This window comes from Camarhynchus parvulus, chromosome 2 (assembly GCF_901933205.1).
Source record: "Camarhynchus parvulus chromosome 2, STF_HiC, whole genome shotgun sequence".
NCBI lineage: Eukaryota > Metazoa > Chordata > Aves > Passeriformes > Thraupidae > Camarhynchus > Camarhynchus parvulus.
The window spans coordinates 112,549,316-112,572,634 of NC_044572.1; the positions used below are offsets into that span (position 1 = coordinate 112,549,316).

The 23,319-nt window shown below is 40.4% G+C and overlaps 1 protein-coding gene across 1 annotated transcript; it reads left to right on the top strand.

Moving 5' to 3' along the window:
* The first annotated feature begins 314 nt into the window (after nucleotides 1-314).
* LOC115900895 (transcription factor SOX-17-like) lies at nucleotides 315-2,030 on the top strand. The gene is made up of 2 exons (XM_030943088.1): nucleotides 315-698; nucleotides 975-2,030. Exons 1-2 carry the CDS (start codon nucleotides 404-406, stop codon nucleotides 1,892-1,894), a joined length of 1,215 nt encoding a protein of 404 aa, XP_030798948.1. The 5' UTR covers nucleotides 315-403; the 3' UTR covers nucleotides 1,895-2,030.
* The last annotated feature ends 21,289 nt before the right edge of the window (nucleotides 2,031-23,319 follow it).

Genomic DNA, 23,319 nt, shown 5'->3' on the forward strand with positions numbered 1-23,319 from the left:
GCTGCCCTTGCGGAGGGCAGGGCTGAAGCCGGCGGCGCTCCCGAAGGCGCTGCCGGTGCCCCGAGGCACAGCCGGCAGGGTCCCCCCGCGAGGGCGGGGGCAGCGCTGGCCGCGGCGGAGCCCGCGATGCGCTCAGGTGCCGTGCCGGGCCGTGCCGGGCCGGGCCGGGAGGAGCCTTTGGGGCCGCCCCGCGGGCAGCGCCGCGGGAGCCACGGCCGCCGTCCGGCTGCGCGCCCGCCCCCGCCGCCCCATTGGCCGCGCCGCGGCTCAAATAGGGCCGGGCCGGGCCGGGCTCCGGCAGCAGCGAGCGGGCTCCGAGTGCTGAGGGTGTTCCGTGGGCTTTGGCCGCAACTGCCGGCTTTGGCGGCGCTCGGCAGCGCGTCCCGTCCGGTCCCGGTGCGAGATGAGCAGCCCCGATGCGGGCTACGCCAGCAGCGACGACCAGGTGCAGGGGCGGTGCTCGCTGCCCATCATGATGCCGGCCATGTGCCCGTGGGCGGCAGAGGCGCTGAGCCCGCTGGGCGAGGCGAAGGCGAAGGGCGGCGCGGCGGCGTCGGGGCCGTCGGGCGGCCGGAGCAAGGGCGAGGCGCGGATCCGGCGTCCCATGAACGCCTTCATGGTGTGGGCGAAGGACGAGCGCAAGCGGCTGGCGCAGCAGAACCCGGACCTGCACAACGCCGAGCTCAGCAAGATGCTGGGTGAGCGAGCGCGGGCGGGCGGGCGCGGGGTCCCGTGGGGCGGGTCCAGGGGAGCGGGGAGCCCGGGGAAGCTCAGGGTCGGGGCTGTGGGCGGCGAGCGGGGACATCCGTGGGCTGTCGGGCCGGGGTCCCGGTGTGGCGGTCGCGTCCGAGGGCGAGCGAGGATCGGGCACGGCCATGCGGGGCTGCGGACTGCGGGGGCGGTGTCGGTGTGGCCGGGAGCGGGCGTGGGTGCCTTAGGGTGAGCGGGCGGTCTGACGGTGTCGGTGGGTGCAGGTAAATCGTGGAAGGCGCTGTCGCTGGCGGAGAAGCGTCCGTTCGTGGAGGAGGCGGAGCGGCTGCGGGTGCAGCACATGCAGGACCACCCGAACTACAAGTACCGGCCGCGGCGGCGGAAGCAGGTGAAGCGCCTGAAGCGGGTGGAGAGCGGCTTCCTGCAGCAGGGCCTGGCCGAGGCGGCGGCGGCGGGGCCCGGGCTGGGCAGCGAGGTGTCCGGCGGCGGCGGCAGGATGTGCGTGGAGGGCCCGGGACTGGCGTACGGCGAGCAGGGCTACGCGGCGGGCGCGGGCCACTACCGGGACTGTCCGCCGCTGGGCGCCGCGTTCGACGGCTACGGCCTGCCGACCCCGGACCCGTCGCCGCTGGACGCGGCGGAGAGCGAGGCGTCCTTCTTCGCGGCGGGGCTGCAGGAGGAGTGCGCGCTGGTGCCCTACGGCTACGGCCCGCACCCGGCGGCCGCCGAGTACCCGGCGGCGGCGGCGGCGTCCGAGAGCCCGTCGGGCGCGTCGCTGCGGCGGCACCTGGCGCCCGGGGAGGCGCTGGGCGCGGGCGGGTCGCTGCAGGGGCTGCTGGGCTGCCCGGCGCCGCTGCACGCCTACTACGGGCAGTGCCAGCCGCCGGGAGCGGGGCGCGGCCCGCCGCTGCCGCCGGGGGCCGTGGGGCAGCCGTCGCCGCCGCCGGAGTCGGCGCCGTGCCGGGAGCAGCTGGAGCAGCTGCGGCCCGAGGAGCTGCTGGGCGAGGTGGACCGCACGGAGTTCGAGCAGTACCTGCGCTTCGCCTGCAAGCCCGAGCTGGGGCTGCCCTACGGTGGCCACGAGGCGGCCGCGCTGTCGGCGCCCGAGGCCGCGGCTCCCATCTCGTCGGCCGTGTCGGACGCCAGCAGCGCCGTCTACTACTGCGGCTACCCCGACTTGTGAGGGGCTCGCTGGGGCCCGGCCCGGACACTGGCACGGAGGCGCCCGGCCCCGCTCCTATTTATGTAATTTATTTGAATCTTCTTGGGACAGTTCCACGAACTTACTCTGGGCGGACAAAAGCTGCTATCCCGTTTATCCTACAGGCCTCGTTCGAACTGCTTTTCGGCTGGTGTTAACGGAATGTTTACATCTTTTTTTCCCCTTTCGTTCATGCGCGTGATTATCGATACTTTTGCAACATCAGCAGTCTTGCATGTTTGCCCAGAACATGTGTCTAGTTCTGTTTTAAACTATGTCTGTGTTTTAGCATTTCCGAAAAATAAATGAATGTAGAGTTGTTTCTGTCATTCTTCTTGGTCACATGGCTCTTGAGTGAGAGTAGTTTTAAGTTAAATCTGTAATGCCCTAAGGCGATGCTTTCCAAAGGCAGATACAATGTGATTCTTTCACCATGACAATGGCTCTAAAACAGCCTCCAGGAGCTAAGGTGTTTTTTCCCAGGTGTGGCTGCATTCTTATTACACTGCTTGATGGTCAGATCTCTGCTGCTGGTCTGTCTCTTGGAGTCAGAACATGTGATTGGACTTGAATGCGTTTTATAGGGTTTTTCTTTCTGATTTGCCCACGGAATTTGCATTAATGCACTGGGAGAAAACCTCCAGTCTTCCACGAAGGAAGCTAGGTAAATTTGAGACACTAATTTTAAAGTGTGCCTGGAAATACATTGGTTTTGGAAAGCTGTAGATGCGAAGGTGACTTTGCTGTACATAGTGGTTTTTGTTTGAACCAGAGGATTCACAGACAGGATGGAAGCTTCATGTAGAAATTACATTACGTTCTGCCACCTACCTTCAAGTCTGTTCGTGCCACTTAGTGCCATGGGGTTCATGCTCAGTTTATACCACCGAGGAGAAAAAACAGTGCAGCTGAAGTGCTCATCTTGGCTACCGCCAAGTATCAACTGACCATTAGAATGGTTTTTTTAGCATGTTCACCTGTGCTCTGTTGTGACATTTCTGCCACTGCAAGTGTGCAACTGCATCATCACTCTTCTGATGTTTGGAAGATGCTGGCTGGAGTCAGCTTACAATAATTGTGGTGGAGATTTGCAGATACTTTAATTTGCCAATGACAGTTCAAAAGTGATAAGCAATAACGAATATTTTTGGGTAAGTGTACTTTATCTGGCTTAGTTTACTATCCTACGTGTTTATTAGACTACTAAGTTGTGGGTGGAGAAATCCTGCAAAAATTCCATTTGTGCAATTTATGCTTATAAATTGCACAAATTTTTATAACAATTATATTAGTGACCATTTTAAACCCCATTTTTAAACATCTAGTCAAAACACAGGATCAGAAAATGTTTTATTTATTAATTCCAAATATGTGATTTTATTTGCCACTGTTATAAAAGCATAGTCACTTCAATATAATATTTTTTGTCTAGATAGAAATGTTCAATATGTTATAATTATAGGCTAGGAGAGGGCTAACAACAGTGAAAACTGTGGTTGAACAATTGGATTGTTCCAGTTGTCTCTCCTAGATGACCAGCCCTGCTGGTCACCATCACGGTAATCATACTCCTACAGTTATGGGCTGCTAAAACTGTAGCAGGGATTCTTTCTCATACTATCATAGAAATATTCTAAACCCCCTCAGAATACTAGCACAGACAAATTTAGTATTTTGAGTAGATGTTTAGGTATATTGAAATAATATTTTGTTTTATTGCTTTTTTGTATATTGATTTCCTGCATAGATCCTAAGACACTTTTTTTTCAAATAGTACAGTAGTATAGCCTCAGTAGCTAGCTGAATTCTGTTATAAAATAAAATAAAAAAAATTTCTCTAGTAAAAAGAAATTAAGGAAGGGAAGGAAGCTTAATTAAAGAAGTTCCAAAGTAAGGTTAAAAAATTTCCAGGATTAAGGTTACCAGTGCAGCTCTAATTAACCTCTAGTGAATACCATTATAATCAGTATTAATTGTAAATGATGCACACATTTTCTATGGAACTCCAATGCAGTTAATCTCAATCTTAAACAGAAGTCATACATGAAGTTTGAAACCAAAATGCTCCCTAATTATAGCACTTACAGCACTTTTTCCTTCCCAACATCTAATTCCCAAGTCCAATTCCCTTTGCCTTGCAGTTGACCACCTAATGCTGATTTCTACCTAGAACTTTGCCCATTATCTGCATGAAATGAAGCAGCAAATGAGAATCCCTCACCAAATAACAGCATCTAATCCACTATGTGAGCCTGTATTTTAATCTGTTGCAAAGTGAAGGAACAGATATTGTCAGTGTGTCTTCGTTGTCCTACACTATTATCCCAAAGTTATGCTGGGGCTGTGGAATAATTGGTTTGATTCCCATTCTGGGAATGACATCTGCTACTTTGCCTCTGTATTTTCTGTACCTGCCCTTTGCTATAGTCTCCTTCTCTTGCACTCTGCCAAGTTTGCTCCTTTCATTACTCACATAAGCATTTTTCCTTTTCTGTAGTAGGCTAACCACTCCCACCTGGTTTGTCTATTCTTTCTCTTCTCAAAATACCAAGCTTTTTTTTCCCTTTTGTCTGAAATCGACCTGTATACTTTCCCTTTCCTTGGTGGCTTGCTTTTTTTTTTTTTCTTTAACTGCTATCTTTTTCATGTTCCTGGTTGCCCACTGTCTTTGTCCTTACCTCTGCTCCTCAGTATCTCCTGATTGTTCCAGTCCCAGCTGTGCCCTTTTTTCTACCTCCTTGCAACCTCCTATGAGGTAGCTTCATCTCTATAAGCTCTTTCTCCTGCCTTCCTGCTTCACATTTCATGGTTTAATTCTCCTCATGGTTTTTAGTTTCTAGCTTCTTAAAGTTTCAACTGGGCACCTTTGGCAGTTTTCCATAGAGGAAGTATAAACACACCTCTGATACTGAGGGACTGCTAAATACTAAAATTACTGCAAAAGGGTCTCAACATTCATTTAATATGATTGAAAAAACACATTTTCTCTTCCCCTATTTTCAGGAATATCTGACCAGCTTTAGCTGAAACTCTTATACTCTGCTGGATGAACTAGCTGACTAGGATGAAAGATTGTGTGGTCCAAACGTGTTTTTAAAGCTGTAAAAAGCTGACTTAATGTTCTTTAAATGGAAAGTCTGAGATGACTTTAGCTGCAGGCGCCTGTATGTCACTTTCAAAATCATCTGAGTATAGTTCTCAAATGCATTTGAGCCCTAATATAGGGATGGGAAAGTCATTAAACTGCTGTATTGGTCCAAGCGGTGCGCCTGATGGGGAAGTGTGGGCGGTGCAGCTGAAGTCACTGCTGTTCTCCTGGAGCTGCTGCATGAGGAGTTTATGGGCTGAGAAATGGTGTACGTGTTATCTCCGGCGGATCTCGGCTATCCCAATCCACTCAGGTTATCAGAGCAGTTTCTGGAACTCTTCAACAGAGTGTTCTGTCGTGATAAATCAAGGGTCATCACCAGTCTGGTAAGCTGGAAATCAGGGTGTGGAGGCCTTTAGGTACTTTAAACATATAAAAAATATTTTTATTCAGTTCCTTAGAGCTGTTCCACAGACACCATATTGCTTTGATTAGTTTTCCAAATTAATATTGTGAAAGCAATAATGTTCCGTTTGCAGCTATTATTAAATCTAGTGATTGGCTTATTAAAATTCTTAGTGTTTCTTAAATGAATATGGGCTTAAAATACTTTTCATCTTCTAGCAACCTCTACATTTATGGCTGCATATGCAATGATTACTACATTAATAAAAGTTGATACATAGATTTTAAATTTTGTGTTATAGATTATAAAATGTATAAAATGGAGAAGACTATCCTAGTCAATGGAGCATAAAAAATTTAACCATGGCAACACAGTCCTAATGTCTAATTTACACTTCTTGTCAGGTAAATTACAACTAAGCATTTTGTCTTGCTCCAATGATTTAAAAATACATTTAATTGTAAGGGCACATGGTCACATGGAGACAAAGGATTTCTCACAAGGTGTCTTAATGTCCAGGTTGTATGTTGTATTTTGTATAGTTTGAGATTAATTGTAGTTCTAAGGTGTCTCTCTTAGATTTGATTCAAGCATGAATATACCTCATGTATCACTACAAACTGAAATTGCCATGGCTCTTAAAATATATTAATGATACAAGTTTTGCATTTTGAGGTAAAGAAACTGAAACACCCAAACATCATGGTATATGTCACCTGACAACAAATAAAAGTGAAACGCTACTCATGATATCATGAGTCCTTCAGTAATAAGAATCTCAAAGACCATAAGGAGAAAAATATGTAACATTTCAAAGCAAATCTAGAATGCCCTTTGGGATATCAGTAAATATCTGAGACTTGATGCAATCTCCAGAAATTTCAAAATTAATAAATTGCAAATTTGTTTCCAGCTGCTTTCAGACTCTCTCAGAACGCTTCTTTTAGGAGTGGTTTTCTCCTACAGTGGAGCAGTAACAAGCAAAGTAAAAATATTTGATCTACTGAGGCTCTTTTATTATGGCTCTGTTCTATCCTTTTTAAATAATTCATTTTTATATCCTAGCTGTATTGTGATACAAATTAATTCCAGGTACCTGACATTGAAAAATGTTGAAGTAAGATTTTATAAACAGAGTTCTTCATCAAAACAAATTTTTACCTTGTTTAAAAAAGGATACCAGCATCTTCTGCATTTTAATAAGCAATAGTTCAGAGAAAGTAAATTTCCATCTTTTTCCTTATCAGAGAGAACTCATTTCATGGAGTATTCCATAGAGATATCAGGGGAATATAGTTATTGTTCACATTGAGGGTGGCCTCTACACTTACCCACAGAGAATATATTTAGGTACCAGCAAGTCTTGGGTTCTTTCCAAGGCATTGTGGAATTATTTTATGGTGTCTGATTTACTTTAAAGCTTCTTGTTATTGCCATGTAGAAACAAAATTTATCCTGCACACATCCTGTTTAAAATAAAAATTTGTCTCCTGTTGAACAAAGATAAAGAATATTAGAATGTTTTTCTGGGTAAAGGTTGTTTTCAAATTAGCTGGCGTGATGAACCAATATTTGTGAATTCATGGAGCTGAATGGTTTGATACCATATAAATTCTGGTTTCAAATGCACAGATTAGTATTACTGGGGAATAGCTAAGGTAGAGTCAGGTTATGTAGTCTTGACTTTTTTTTTTTTTTTTTAATTTCATGCTTTCATTATATTAATGAAAGGTATCACTCCTACAAGTTTCTTTGAGCTAGACTACGTGTGTTTCCCTAATTTACACGCAGTCTTTCTGTATGTCAACCTATGACAATTTTGCCTTTGCAAAATCAACATTGAAAACTGGTTTCTCTGAGCAAGGTGAAGCAGATTTGCCCTCAAAAGAGTGCAATTTCTATAAATTTCTCATACCTTTGAATTGGGTATGATGACTGAAAATGTAACACTGCAAAAACACTCACTAGTACTGATGCAAGAACCTTGAATCCCAGTGTCCTGGGTTTGCTTTAAAAAGAATGGACTCAATTCACCACTGAATTGGAATTTGAGGTTAAACCTATAGAGAGTTATTTAATGTGTGAAAAACTTGCTAGAATTTGTCAAGATACAAACACTGTTCCTTCTGTTCTCAGACAGATTTACCAAAGTTATTTCTCTACAAATACTACCTCAGAGCAGAATGTGAGAGAAGTGTGGTGGTGTTCACAGGGGTCCCAGGACAAGGGAAGAGATGAGAATCTTGACTCCATGTTTCAGAAGGTTGATTTATTATTTTATCATATATATTATATTAAAATGATATATTAAAACTATACTAAAAGAATAGAAGAAAGGATTTCATCAGAAGGCTTGAAAGGAAAAGGAACAGAATGATAATAAAATCTTGTGACTGACCAGAGAGTCTGAGACAGCTGGACTGTGATTGGCCATTAATTAAAAACAACCACATGAGAGCAATCAAAGATGCACCTGTTGCATTCCACAGCAGCAGATAATTATTGTTTACATTTTGTTTCTGAGGCCTCTTGGCTTCTCAGGAGAAAAAATCCTAATGAAAGGATTTTTCATAAAATATGTCTGTGACAGAGAAGGCCAAACCTGAGGAAAAAAAAAAACCAAAACAAAAAAAACCCTCAAAAAACCCAAATTAAATAAAATTAATTTTATTTAATTTCCTATTCCTGAATAGGTCAGAGTAATATCTCCAGGAACAACCCACTGGTTTGTACCTATGCATATATAGTCTGGAAATCCCCACAGGAGATGTGAAAAATAACAAGGCTGGTATTTTGTTGCTGCATATTGAAATGACTGCAAGAGATCATCTTGAACCAGTTCTCAGTGTCCTGCAAGGAATCTTAGACAGACAGGTGTGTTTAATTCATGAGCCTGATTTCCAATTACAGCCCTTAAAGCCTGCTTTGCTAATTTCCCAGCAAGTGTAGCATCACTGAGACTCTGTATCATAGGAAAAGTCTGTTGGGTTTTCTTTCAGCTTTCTAACCTCAATAAAATACAAAACCATTCATATTGAGATAAAAGGACCTGGAATATCAAAAAGGTTTCCTAATAACCTTGTGAAATGTATGTATTATGGTTACAGGTCACCCACAGAGTGTTCCAGACTCTAACCCACAAAGGAGTGTCAATAATGGCAGCACCACTGTTACAGACACGAGTGGCAGCCTTGTTGTCATGGCTGCAAACCAAAAGGAAAGGGGAGTTGTTACTACCAAGTGCAAACGTGTTCTAGAGGTTCAGAATGGAAAAGTGACTAATACAGCAAACATAGCAGTGAAGAAAACCAATATTTCCCTGACGAAGATGGGACTGCTTAGTTTCCAGGTGGCAGAGCTGGGGAACAGTGTAGGTAATGCAGAAGGAATCACATGTATTTCTAGTATTTCACCTCATGGAAAATTCTAGTCTTGTGTACACTTCCAGTCAAAGTTGCCATTAGCAGAACACAACTAAAGGAGAATACTAGCAGCCAATATTTCTCTTATGTGAAATGAATTCTTAGCAGTGTAAAGTGTATGGTATTACACAGATACAAACTAAAGTGCAACAAACAAGTGGATTGTGGATGGTGAAGGGCAGCTAACCATCCTGCTGACGCTGAGGATTTGTGTAGTTATTTCTGCAATACTGCACTCATGTGTGCACAAAAAATTACATGAAGGCCATTTGGGAACAGTGAAATGAAATGTCTTGCCCAAGGATGTGTGTTGTAGCCAGAGAATGTTAGACAAATAGAGGAAATAGCACAATTATGTCAAGGTTGTCAGGTAGCAGAACAAGTCTGAGCATGTTTTGTTGCGTTACTGCTTTGGGTGGCTTCTCTACAGCAGTAAGTTCTTATTTACTGAATTATTCACAGATCATATATTTTGATAGCAATAAGTAGTCACTCTGAAGGACTTCATGCATTCCAGGTCAATCTTGATACCTCATCCTGACTGGCAGAAGTATTAAGGTTGCTAGAATTGCAAGAGTGTTCATGTCCAACTTACCCCTAAGAGGTTTCAGGTAACCATCACATCAATTTTTAAAAATTCAGCTAAAAATAAATAATTATCTCTAAATACAAGCAAGCTTCTCTGCTTCTTGAGAACATGCAAGAACATTGAAGAAGATGCTGGCTCCTGGATTTCAGCATCCAGCGTCGCACTCCGTGTGGCAGCAACGCCCTCCTGACCCTCTGAGTCGCTGCTGCTCACAGACGATGGCTCTGCTTTACCCTGAGGGGTGCCTGTCTGGGATGTGTCTTCCTCCTCAGGTTTACTAATCTGCTTCAGGAACATTTCCACCTGCAATTGTCAAATATCACAGATGATCAGGTGATGATCTGTAATCCACAGCACAGCTTAAAAGCTTTACAGTTCAAAAGCACCTGCCACTGCAGGCACTATGATCTCCTATCTCAGGTAAAATTGTATTCTTACAGAGAAAATCTTACCAAACAGTCTCCATAGGCAAATATGTATTGTGGTATATAATAATCTTTTCAGATACTTTTTCAGACTTTCTATTAATTTTTATTCATGGTTTAGAGAATCCTTACCTTTGCTAGGGATAAAATAACTGTAAATCTCAAATTAAGGAGCAGAATTTTGAAGCATAGAATAACTGGCTGACGTTAAGATTGTCTTTAACTTTGTTGTTGAATTTATAGCAAAAATAAGACCACAGCATATTACTGAGTTTTGCAAAAGTCTGTAATCATTCGGGAGAAATACTCTCTCAATGTTTGCAATATATTTTAATCACTGGGTTTTGTGACTCAAATACTTTCCAGATAATGCTATACTTTTCTGAACTTGAGGGCCTGACACAATCTGAGATGTCCTAGGGAGAGTATTCAAGATAATAACACAAAGCTGGCAGACATCACATAGGACATGTTGAAGATGTGCATCCTTGTGGGGGAGCATCCTGACTGAAGCATGCAATTGCTCCTGCAGCATAAGTAGCTCCTTTTGGAGCTAAATTTATCACAGATCTGAGGCCTCCCTAAGTTAAAACCTGGGAGTGAATCCTGGTGTCTGAGCTAGATAAAACTCAATTTCTGATGTTCCCTCTTCAGCTGTCTCAAGTGTTTTGTAAAATTCCTCCAGTTTGCAGATTGCCTGGAGATGCTCCAAGTTCCCCTTTGTGCCAAGTGATGAATAACAATAACAGTGTTGTGACGTCCCATATAAACAAACCACATTAACTGGACTCTTCATACTTCCTAAATTAGAACCACAGTAATATCCAGGAATTACAGATATTTTCCAGTATCTGTAACCTCCAGGAGTTCTCATGGCTAACTTTAAAGCAAGAGAAACTAACTGATTTCCAGAGTTTGTCTCTGTTATCCTTGATGACAGGAAGGCAAACAGTGTCAGTTTTAACTATGAGTGTCTCAGCTTGGAAGGCTCATTTGTCAAACAAGTTTTTCCTCCTCTTGCAGCAGGAGCAAGGAGACCATCCTCTGAAGCATTGCACTGTATTTAGAGCATCTTAAATACAAAGCACTGAGGAAGGAAAACTAATGGAAAATATAACAGTAGTCAAGAGAAGACAAGAAAAATGATCCAAGTGGGAAGGTAATTAGGCAATTAGATTTATTTGTATTAGGCTTTTAAATCACTAGTTCTATACTTCTAGCTGTTAAAATTTTCAAAAATGATAGTTTTGCAATCTCCAATTTTCTAAAAATAATGATGCTGACACTGGTGGAAACTGATTGTGGAGAAAATCTAAAAATATGAGGTAACTTAGTCAGAATAGTCATGACATTCTCTTTCAGAACCCCAGAGAAGATTCCCTGAAATAAAAAAGGGACATAATATTTTTCTTAAGGAAAGCCTCACATTTGCAAATCCTTTGGTCTAATGCTCATAATCAGAAAGATATTAAGCCAAACAATTAACATTACAAGTAGTGAGAGGATAAAGAAACAAAGCAAAACCAAACAGATTTTTTCAAGAATAAATTTTATCTATTCAGCATGATTTCCTGTGATAGCAGAGTAAGTGCTTGAGTGTTTAAGGGAGAGCAATATATGTAGCTTGATGATAGTAGAAGTTTTAAGGTTGTTATATGTTACTTCCCCTAAACTGGGGAGACATGGACCAGATTAAATCACAGATAATCACAGTTATCAGTGCCTTTACCTATAAAAATTCTTTCAGATGGAATCATTGTACAGACCCATTTCTTTACTTTTTGCATTTAATAATGAATCAGGAGCATAGAATATACTTAACAAAATTTCTGGATTTTGCTAGCTTGGATAGGGCTGAAAACATTGTAAATTATAAAATTAGAAGCTAAAGTTATCCTGGTAATTTGGAGAAATAGCTTGATATCAGCAAGAAGAACTTCAGTTAAGGAAAGCACAGAAAATAAATGCACAAATATAAATAAAAAAATAACTGACTTTGTGAATGCTGTTGCAAAAGAGAAGGGGGAGAATCTTAAGGCAACTGTTGAATAAGAATTAAGCCATTTATTCAGCAGAATACTGTGAGTTATGAATAGTCCAGTCGGAAGAGTTTGAGTGGTTGCTGTTTCTTGGTGGGGAATTACTGCACTTCATCTGAGACGTAATAACTGACTACAGCTACATTCCCAGTCCCCCGCAGTGTAAAATGAAATACACTACCTTAATCTTTTTCTTTTTTTTCATCACATTCCTAATGATCTGAGTCAACAAAGCTGCTGTGAATAAAAAAGGCAGAGGTCATCTTGGCAAGCATGAAGAAGAACACGTGTGACACCCAGGAGTTAATTATTTCACTAGAAGAGACCTCAGGTGAGCACTGCATCTATGTTTGCACACCACACTTGAAGAAAGAGATAACCTAAGGGTGGGGGCAGAGCTTTGAAGACATAATTTGTGAGTAGACACTGAAGGCTCAATTTCTGTGTACCCAATGTTGGTGACCATTAGTTCTCTTTGCTCACAAGGCAAAATTATTTGTCTAAACTTATTTCCTAACATAAAGTAGGATTAGTGTAGCATTCAATACAAATGGAGTTGTTCTAGATTTAAGAAATTGCTTTCACAATCTAAAAACATGGTGTGATCAATTAATATTTCAGAGATTGTCTATTCATGCATTTGGTGTTTTACTTTATCAACAAAACAGCATGAAGTTCTTCAAAGGTGTTAACAGGGTAAGATAGTAGGGCTGCTCTCTTGTTTCTTGAGTTGGATCCCAGCAGTGAGGGAATGGTGTACAACAGACTGTAGGCAAGGTACGACTAAATACCACAGGGAATTCCTGTCTGGTGGCTCCTCAGGGCATCCCCCTCACCCAGCTGCATAGTAAAGGACTCCACCAGCTCCCTTTTCACTTGCTCCTCTAAATTAATCCCAGGTACCCAGCTCCCTCAGACTCTTCCCCATCAGGGGAGCACCTGTACAAGGGCAGGCACCTCCTCTTGGCACTGGTAGGTAATATACTGCGCTGTTCATGAGATTATATGTAATTTTACAGAAATTAGTTTATTAAATATTTTACATAGTATTTCACAGGGACCACCACATGCTGCTGAATATCTATAATTAGTTCCTGCAATATAAACTCTGTGTGACTCCATTTTATAATTTGCATGAGTATTTTTATATTAATATTTTCATTAACTTGAAGAGCGATGCATGCAGGGGCACATCTTATTCTTAGACGTCACTAATCTCTGTAATGTGTGGTCAGAATGTTAAAGTCATCCAATGCATGGCTGTTTCTCCAAATTTAATTCTAAAGCCAGAATTTTTTTCTAAAGCCAAGATCAGACTTGGAGTTTATATTTGATCTCATAGAGCAAGTGGGAAATTGTCAGTACAAAATTGGCTTGAATCTTGTATTTTTACTCATATAACATTATATTGTTCTAAGATTATCATCTGCATTGTGGAAGAGGACAACCAGAAAAGAGTCCCACACTAGATAGTGTATAATTAAGTACAAAAAGCCTCCCAACTCAGAAAGAGATTGCAATTAAGAGACTAGCCATGATGAAAGTCAGAGATTTGAGTAAATGAAGAATAATGCTCAGTTTGTTCTTATTTGAGAGAAATTATTTTTGGAAGCCTATAGGGAACAAAACTAAGTATCACAGGTCATGGGTAATATAATGTAAAGTTTAGATAATGTTTAATAATATTATGTAATGTTTTACTTAATGCAAATTTCCTTAGTTGCAAATTTGACTTTATAATACTTGACTGCTTCTTTCATTTACAAAAGAAAGCTATGTTCGGTTTTCTGCATACATTACAGTGGAAAGAAATGTGTATATATATGTGCATAAAAATAAAAAAAAAATCACGTTTCATCTTTTCCCCCAATGGAGCTTACCTTGAAAAATTAATTGATAAGTATTTTTCACAGTTTAGTACTTATTAAGTAAAGTACTTGACTGTTTGCTGACAGTCTCCTGTAGAGAGTTCCTCAATGGTGAGGTGCTAGCTGTTGAACAGAGAAAGGCATGTCCTTAGATTCATAGAAACATTTAGGTTGGAAAAGACTTTTTTTATCAAGGCAACTGCTAACCCAGCACTGCCAATCCCACACTAAACTGTGTTCCTGAGTGCCACTTCTGCAGGTCTTTTAAACATCTCCTGGGGTGGTGAACCCACCACTCCCCTGGGTAGCCTGTTCCAATGCTTGGCAATGCCTTCTGTGAAAAGAAATTTTTCTTAATATCCGATCTAAACTTCCCCTGGCACAACTTGAGGCCATTTTCTCTCATGCTATCACTTGTTAGCTAGGAGAAAAGAATGAGCCCTCTCCACAATCTCCTTCAGGTAGTTGTAGAATGATAAGGACCCAGCTGAGCCTCCTTTACTCCAGATGAGACAACCCCAGCTCCCTCAGCTGATCCTCATAAGACTTGTGCTCCAAGCCCTTCACCAGCTCTGCTGCCCTTCTCTGGACACATTTCAGCACCTCAATGTCTTTGTAGTAGTGAGGGGCTCAAAACTGAACACAAGATTCAAGATGATGCTGAGTACAAGATCACTGCTGTAGCAGTTCTTTTTAGAAAAAAATAGAAAGTGAATTGCAGGGAAAAATATCATAGCCCTAGAGCTGTTTTCCACTGCTGATAAAGCCTGCTCATTGTTGATGTTTTCAAGTCCTGTGTATCTGTGAATTTTTCCACAGTCATGCCTTCTGAAGAGATTGAGAAATAGAGATTACTTATGGTAAGTAATTTAATTTAGTATCTGTTAGAGGCAATGACCTTGTCTGATACACTCTACACTTGATTAATAATTATTCCCGTAGTGAATGTCCAGGCAGCAATCAGTGGAAATGAAATGATTGTGTAGTATTTTATGACATGAGAAATGGAGCATGGAAAAGTTGGACTTGGACTGTGTAAACTCTTCCTAGCTCCTCATGCTAATTTTATTGCCATGAACATGACTAATCCTAAAGGCACACACACACCTGATAACCTACATGCACCTCAGACTAGGAAACAGGATCTCACTTAATTGGTGAGAAAATAGAAGAAAATGTTATTGGCTTGCCTCAGGATTTACTGGTTGTTTTCACAACTAAAAGCTTTGTAATTGTTGACTTTAACTTTTACAGGGCCAGGTTATCATGTTATGCTCCTAGTTGCCAAATTTATTTAAATGCATTGCAGTAGGGAGCAAATCTCTAAATCAAACATGGTAGTTGAATCATATTAGAAAAAAATCCCCAACAATATAAACAAGTATCTAACATAGCCAGTCACGATGAAGTATTTTAGTCTTCAGGCAATGTAAATTAAGAGTACATTTTATTTAGATTATTCCAAACATCTTAAACTGGGTTAAATTAGTTGTTTTCATCATAAATGCATTTGCAGAAAAGGTGTTAATATTATGTAAAGTTTTACTTAATACAGATTTCTTTAGTTGTAAATTTGACTTTACAATACTTGTCTGCTTCTTTCATTTACAAAACAAAATTATATTCTGATTTTTTGGGATTGTTTTATTCTTTCTTTAGAAGCACCATTAAAGTATTTTCTGGAAATAAGTTTTACATTTTTTTTTCATAATTAATTAATAACAGTTCTTGATTCTTGCTGTTTAAAAGATTCACTGAAAATCAACCTCTGGGGTAAAGATTATTAATAACAAACATGAAAATAAAGTTCCTATTAATATTAAAATACTCTAACATGCATTTATGCCATATATATGTGGAAAAGGTTTTGTTTGATTTGTGCTTCTCAAAAACTGAACAATTGGGCTCTTGAAAATAAGACATTAAATTGATATAAATAGGCTGACAACTGCTAGTCAGTTTTGAAAGCTTTGGTGTGTAGCTGTTCTCTCATACACATCACTGCAGTACCCTGTCTTTAAAGACCTTTATAATGCTTATGGAAGTGTAATGCTGGGTTTAACAAAATCAGTGTTGCATTGTTTGAAATACAGTAAATGCAAATGCTTGTCTTGTAGTATACCTTCATTTATTTTCTTTTATCTGTACACCCAACTTTCTGTAATGTTTTTCACTCTCAGAGTGGCCACCTATGGTGGTTGTTTATCCCAGTGTGTATACCCATGGGCAGGCAGCCTCCCTCTGTAATCCAAACAGAAATTTTCATTTAAACAAACCCAAGTCTGCTGATCCTATCTCAGCAGGTGTAAATTAAGAAACTTGTGAAATTGATGATGGCTTAGGGGCTTGCAAACTCCAGAGCTAAAATACTTGGCAGGATTGCATTAGGGACTGCTCTAATTAACAAAGGACATGCTAAACCAAAATAAGGGTAATTGCTGACAAATCATATTTAACTGGTGTAAAAACATGTTTCAAGATAAGATAAAATGGCATGCCCTCAATTCAGCAAATAGAAAAATTTATAGTCACTGTAGAACCTTTTAATTTGCAGAACATTTTAATTAGCAGAACGGTTACCTCTACCTTAAAGAAGAGATGGTGAATTTTGTGCAGAAAATTAGTATAGGGCCATTGGGAGGAGAGAGAATCAAGAAGCCTATTAGTTTGGCATTTATGGATCAAGTATCATGGTTCTCAAATTTATAAAATTTGTCTTCCATTTGCCTGACATCCTATTCTTGTATTCAAAGACCTCCCAGGTTAAAATCAGAAGTGTTGGAAAACTATTAAGACAATAGACTTTAGAAAGCTGAAGCTTTTGTTGATAGGTGCACGAATTATTTCATTTGGTGTTACTTGCAGAAGTCCAAATTAGAAAGAATACTTCTACAAATAAAATGTACTTCTGTGAGGAACTGTTAACAGGTGGGATAGTGTAGAAAAATGCAGAGGGGAAAACATTTTTTTTTCTTTAATTCTTGATATCTTGTCTCTGTGTATGGAGATTTTGGGGCTGAGGGCTATAACCCATGAAATGCTGAAGTCAGTCTAGCTATGTTTATTTTACATGTCTGGGAAGACAGAGAAATTGTAAGGAACAGAAAGTCAGGAGTTTTCTCAAAATGTACATCCTATCTTGAGTTTCTGTGCTTCGCCTGCAGTGTGTATCCTTTTTGGTAAAATGGTTTATATGTGGTAGATAATAAATGGAAACAATGTAATACAGATGAACAGTTATTTTGTGTCATGGCAATTATTTTTACTAACACAGTTACTTCCATCCCATTTGCAGGCATACACATAAACACAGACATTTCTATTTTCTTTCTCTGTTTTGCAAGCCCCTTCCCCAAATACTAGATTGGTGTCTGCCCTTCCCATGATAATGGTGTAAAACAGAGTCACTTATGTTCAAACTGGGAAACTTTTTCAGTAAATTAACTACTCTGGGTTGTATCTTTAGCAGGATCTCTGCATTTGAGTTCAGCACAGTGGTTAAACAGCTGATTTTCTGCAAAGCTTGGCCTTCAGGAGGAATTTTTCTGAAGACTTGCTAACTGAGGCCTTCAAAGTCAGATTGTGAGCCCAAATAAAAACCCTCAACATAATGGAAGGCTGATGTGAAAGCAGAAGTGCTGTTGGAGCATATTTGAATGTTCCATACCGGTTGATGGGTTGAGCTGGTATTTGATGCCAGCGGTGATGCAGATTTACAAGTGTTGAGCTGGATAGCTCATGAAGTATTTTAAGTCCAAAGTAGGACTTGCTACTGCTGCACTTTGCTATCTTTTTTTTTTTTTTTTGGGGAGAAAGGGAATATTTTTACTGCATCATTTGGGTGATAACTGCATTGCACATGTGTGGCACAGTGGAAATCCTGTTTGCTGCTCACTGCCTAAATGCCCCAGCTCATGGAGTTAAGTGCAATCTTGGCACAGTAGCTCCATGTGATCCCATGTAACCCGTTCCTCTTTGCTGCTGTCCTCAATGCCAGATCAATTTTGCAGGATTTTCTACAGAATCCTATTTCTCCAACTTATCTTGTCTGCACAAGGACAAATTGCGCTTTGTCTGCAGAATCACGTGGTCTTACCAGGATGTAAGAACTGTGGAAAAACACATGTGGGCCTCCTGGAGACTGCTGATGTGCTATGGAAAGGGAAGAGTCAAAGATCCTCAGTTTGTGGCTGCTTTGGTGATGTTGTGGCCCTGCTGTGAGTTTACACTGTCTTAGATGGCAAGTACAAAACTAGTAACTTTTAGTGATTGAAAAGTGGTATGGAATAGAACAATAATTTCATTCAGTTGCATTGTTAATAATAATAGAATGAGGGGGGATTGGCATCACTTGCTGATGAGGTAAATATGTTGTTTTTAAAGCAAGTTGTAAACATAGAAACGCAAGTGTGTGTTTGCAGGGCTGAGGGGAAGCCTGAAAAAACTCAGATTCTTCATTTCCTGGCATAACTTCTTGGGAAAAGATCTGTGGGAATCAGGGAATTTGCTGTTCTTCTTTACCCGGGTGGAAGAACTGTTCTGTAAGAAAATCCTTCTGCTCAATGTTTGCCCATTCTGTTAAAGAGCTGAGGTGTTTTTAGTGTTAATGAAACATGGAACAGTGAGAAAACACTCGGATTCCTTGCAATATAATTAAACACACAATGCCAAAAAAGTTTAGATTTCAGGCTGCTGCTGGGCCACCTGTCTTGGTTTCCTAACCTTCTGGCCTCTGTCTGCCCTTTAGATGACAGATTAGCTGTGAACATCCTCTATAAAAGGAAATAGTGTTCTATAAAATTCACACCAGCGTTTCCAATTTAGTATCACTCAGGACATCCTAAAATAAAATTTGTTTCAAAAATAGGTTGGAGAGGGGATGTCAGGGTTAAAAGCAAACAATCTACTGATGTCAGTTAATTCTGTGAGAAAACATGCATGGAAAAGGGATTTAGAGTCTGGTTCAGGTGCAGTAGTTTTTTTGCTGATGGGGAGTAAAGCAAAGCAAAACAATAATAGCATGTTCTGTGAATCAAGTGTGATAAAGAAGAGTTCCTATAGAGCAAAACAGGAAGTTTAAAAAAGGCCAAACAATTGATCTTTGAGAACAGGAATGATATTTTAATTTTAACCTTTTTTTTTTTGTTTTGGCTTTAATTAAGAATTTACAAAGTGATGCAAGTCATTACCAGTAAATAGCATTTTAATATATTCAACGCACATATGTTCGTACACGAAGGGATATGAAAATATTTTAAATATTTAATTTTCTTTTTGCAAATGAAATATTGGTGGTTTTAGATGCCTGTACTGTGTAAATCAGGACATTTATTTCATTATTCTACTTATTATCTTCCCAGTATGTTTTCTTTCCCTGAGTTGTACTGCAAAACCTTAGTCTAAGCTTTTCTAAGAATTTTATTCCAAGAACTCTTTTTTTTTTTTCCCCTTCCATTGTTAAGATTTATCCCTTGGAAATATTACTTTCCAGATCTCATCTATAGTTGAGGATGATTTTTTTTTTTTTTTTGGAAGTCTATGCAAAAACAATCAATTGTCTTACATTGTTAGCAGTATTTGGTCAAAAACTGAACTGTACCTTGACATACAGCCTATCTAGGCATTTGCATCTTGAATACATTTATTTTTACAATGTTATTACCATTTGTCTATTTTAATAAAATAAGACATCCTTATGTAATTCATAATTAGATCTCATAAAATCTGATAGTTTATCTGCCATTTAAAAACTGTGTCCTGCAGTGAAAATTACAGTAATATGTAATTGAATAATATATGATACAATATATTATGTAAGTCCATCAATTAAAAAGCCCCATATTACTTCAATATTCAGAATAATCTTAGAGTCTTAGATATTTCTCTTCAATATTGGGGAAAAATGGTTTAACCAACACTTAAGTACTGTCATTGTTAACATTTATCTTCTGAATATTTGGCTTCAACTTTCAGCCTTTGGGTCTTACTGCATCTTTGTTACTAGCCTGAAAAACGTTGTACTGCCACTGTTGGCCATCTAAGTTCTTATAGAAAATGATCAAGTCATTGCTTCAGCTCTTCTCTGCTAAGCTGAAAAGATTGGATCTCTAAATCCTGCACCATCAAACCTCTAAATCATCCCTGTATGCATTTTTTGATGTAATTGTAGTTGATCAATGTTCTTTTTAACACATTAGCTTGAAAACAGGTTATGCTTAAAAAAAAACAAAAGAAGGATGCAACACTGCCAAACATGGAGTTAAAGGAACTACTGTGCTCCTGCTTTCTGCTGCTGCTTTGTAGTCTTAATTTTAAACATTTTAGAATCACAGTGACCCCTCTGGGCACAGAATTCACTGAAACTCCACGATAATTTGACTTTTTTCAGTGTTTCTGATCACCAGAGCAGAAGCCATTGACTTTGTTCCTATGCATGACTTTAATTTGCTTATCTTAAAATGAGTTGGGGTTGCTTGTGTCCATGTTACCATGTGATCTTGATTGCTCTGAATCAGTGAACTCTACCCTACTTGTTACTTGCCTTTTCCCAGTCTTCACATCTTCCCTAGTGGCTTTTATTTCTTCCAGAAGTGTTAAATTGGAGGTGGTTTAATGGTTTAAAACCGTTAAAAACATGGTTTATGCCCTGATACCCTGTGGTTATGTCAGTCCAGTGCTTGTAAGCCCGTGCCAGAGCTTTAGGATGGGAATTACACACCAGCCTGGCTCTGGCTGCCATCTCAGTTAGAGTGATGAGAGCATTGGGTGGAGCAAGCATGAAACTGCTTTAATTTGGGGATCTGAACATGCTGCACTGACATTGTTTTTTGCTATCAGCTGGACTTGTAATGACATAAAAAAAAATCTATCAAGCCAGTTCCCATGATGTAATGTAAACGCATATAAATCAGCATGTAATTACTGTTAGCTTTCTTATTCCCTTATACTGCTGCTGGCACTGCTTTATTTTAACCAGGATTTTTTAAAGGTTGACAGGTCCTATAGCATTGAAAATATCTCAGTTATATTTGCTGTTAATGATACAGACTGACTTTCCTTAAGTCTGAGTATTTTGTGGCATCCTCTGACCTGAAAATTGTGAAGCATTCCTCTACCACTTGCTTTTCTAACACATGGTCCCAACCTGATTGAACAAATACTATCCGAATTTAAAGCTTCATATGGAAGCTTTCTTAAATATTTCTGAAAAAAATAGAATTTCATCAGCCTTATTGTATGACTGCATCTGATTTATCATGCATAAAACAGGTTAATGAGCCATTCATTGTACATTTCTTCTTTGCCCAAATTATCACAGAAAATTTATGATAATACCATTACATTCTCTTTATTCTTGGTTTACTTAAAAATAATTGTCAATCTTTTTACACTGCATTTCTTTTATGACTTTTATGGGGTTTATGATTTTTTTTATGATTGTAGTTAGTTTTATTCTATGTAAGTTTATTTACTTTTGCAATGATTTTTCTCTCAGATTGTGGCTTCTTGAGGAATTGTCTCATTTACAAATTATTGTGCTTTAAAAATATTTTCTTGCAGTTATTATCACTAAACTATGTTTAACTTTGTGACACTGACCCTTTAAGATAGCTGATACACATATGAATCTCTATGTACTTTTGTGTGCACATGTGTACAGATACATGGGGAGGGCTCTTCTGTGGTGTTTTTGGCAACATCAATTATGAAGACTCTGACATGCTTCTTCTGCACCTTTTGTTTGGTCCTTAATTTCTGAAGATAAATTTTGAAGCACTGACATCTGTTTATGCCTGTGACCATTAAGCACAGTGTAATGAGTATAATTTTCTATGCAAAAAGCCCCCCAAAACCACCAAACCAAAAAAAAAAAAAAAACCCAAAAAAACCATGGTAAAACTCTGGTTATCAAGATCTAGAAATGATAAAACTCATCTTATTGGCTCAGCTTTCATTGTTAGTAATGTCTGCTAATCCCATTTAAGATTTCTGAATGGTCCCGCAAGGCTCTGTAACCCATCTTTTCCTGACTTTGGTTGCAATTTCACAACTGTCCCTCCTCTTGATTGTGTGTACCTTTTAGAGGAGAATGGATAACACCAAAGGAGACCTTTGCATCCTTGATTGGCTCAAGGTTTAGGCAATACCTCAGAGAAAAAATGTTGCTGGGGGTCTCAAACCAAGCTACATAATAAAAAAATATTTGACCTTTGAAAAGTCTGAGTGAACTTTACTTAAAACCATGTTCCATTTTTTTTTTTGAATGAGTAGATATCACCCTGTAGTTTGATACGGAGCTGCACGCTGCTGAAAGCCTTTTCATGTCTGACTGAGATGCAGGATGCGCTGGAAGCAGCATCTCCGCCTTCCCCAGGCTCGGGCACAGCACCGTGGCTCTTTCCCCGGGAGCGCAGGGAACAGCCCTCCCTCCGCCCGGATCCGGGAGTGAAAACTTCAGCGCTTAGCCTGGCACCCCGCCTGAATCCTGTGCTCGAGGGCATGGGAATCTGGCAATTGCCCAGCTGCTTTAGGATCACCGAATACACGATGCTCTGATTCAGCCACATGAGGTAGGCAGAGAACGCGAACAGGGAAATTTCTCTACTTGCTTGATTAGGGCATATTACCTACTTGATTCTCTACTTGCTTGATTAGAGCAGTTACCTACCCAGAACAGCCCAAAAGGCAGAAGGTCTGTAGTATTTCCATTTCAAGTAGTACGGCTCCTTTGTAAAAGCACAAGAGACCTTGTAGAAACAGTTTGTAAAACAAGGAATAGCAGCTCCTCCTTGGCCACAGATGCTTGACCTCTGTATCCCTTTATTAGGCTGGCTGCATTTTCACCTTTATTTACTAACTGCACTTAAACAAGAACAAGGGCACCCTGATGCTGCCTTTTTGTGTTTGTTTTTTTTTTTTTTTTCTTCTGTCATTGTGTTGCTCTCAGGTATTTGTTGCATCTGTTTCCTGTTAAGGAAGCTTAGTGCTGCCTTTTGTCCAGCAGGTGGAAGACTTGCTGCAGTATGTGTAGCTCAGCTGCCGGGCTATATATAAACATTTGAAAGAGGATACAGGAGGTTTAACCCATCGAGGCAAGGAGATGCTGTTGAATAGACAGTTTCCAATTAACATTTTTTTTCAGTCACTGTGTTAGTCAAGGAGACAGAATGGTAAGAAAGGTGATCTCTGCACCAAAATTTGAAAACCTGAATTCAGTACCTGAATCCAGGAGATGCCACTTGGGTAAATCCCAGGACTATAATTGGCTGAGAGAGGCCTGCTGGGTTTTGTTCATTGACACAATATTCATTGTGTCATCCTAGCTGTAGAATGTAACTCTTGAGTTCGTGGAATACACTTCCCATAAGCACTTGCAGTTGGCAGATTTAGAAAGGCTTTATTGAAGTTCAGCGGGAGAGTACCATTAACATTTATCATATTTTCTGATCAGGGAAAATACATTTGAAAACATTGGAGATATCTCTGTCCAGGGAATTCTAGGGAAGGCCACAGGACTTACTGTGACTGGTGTGCAACTGAGCAGACAAGATATTGCTTCTGAACCTGTGA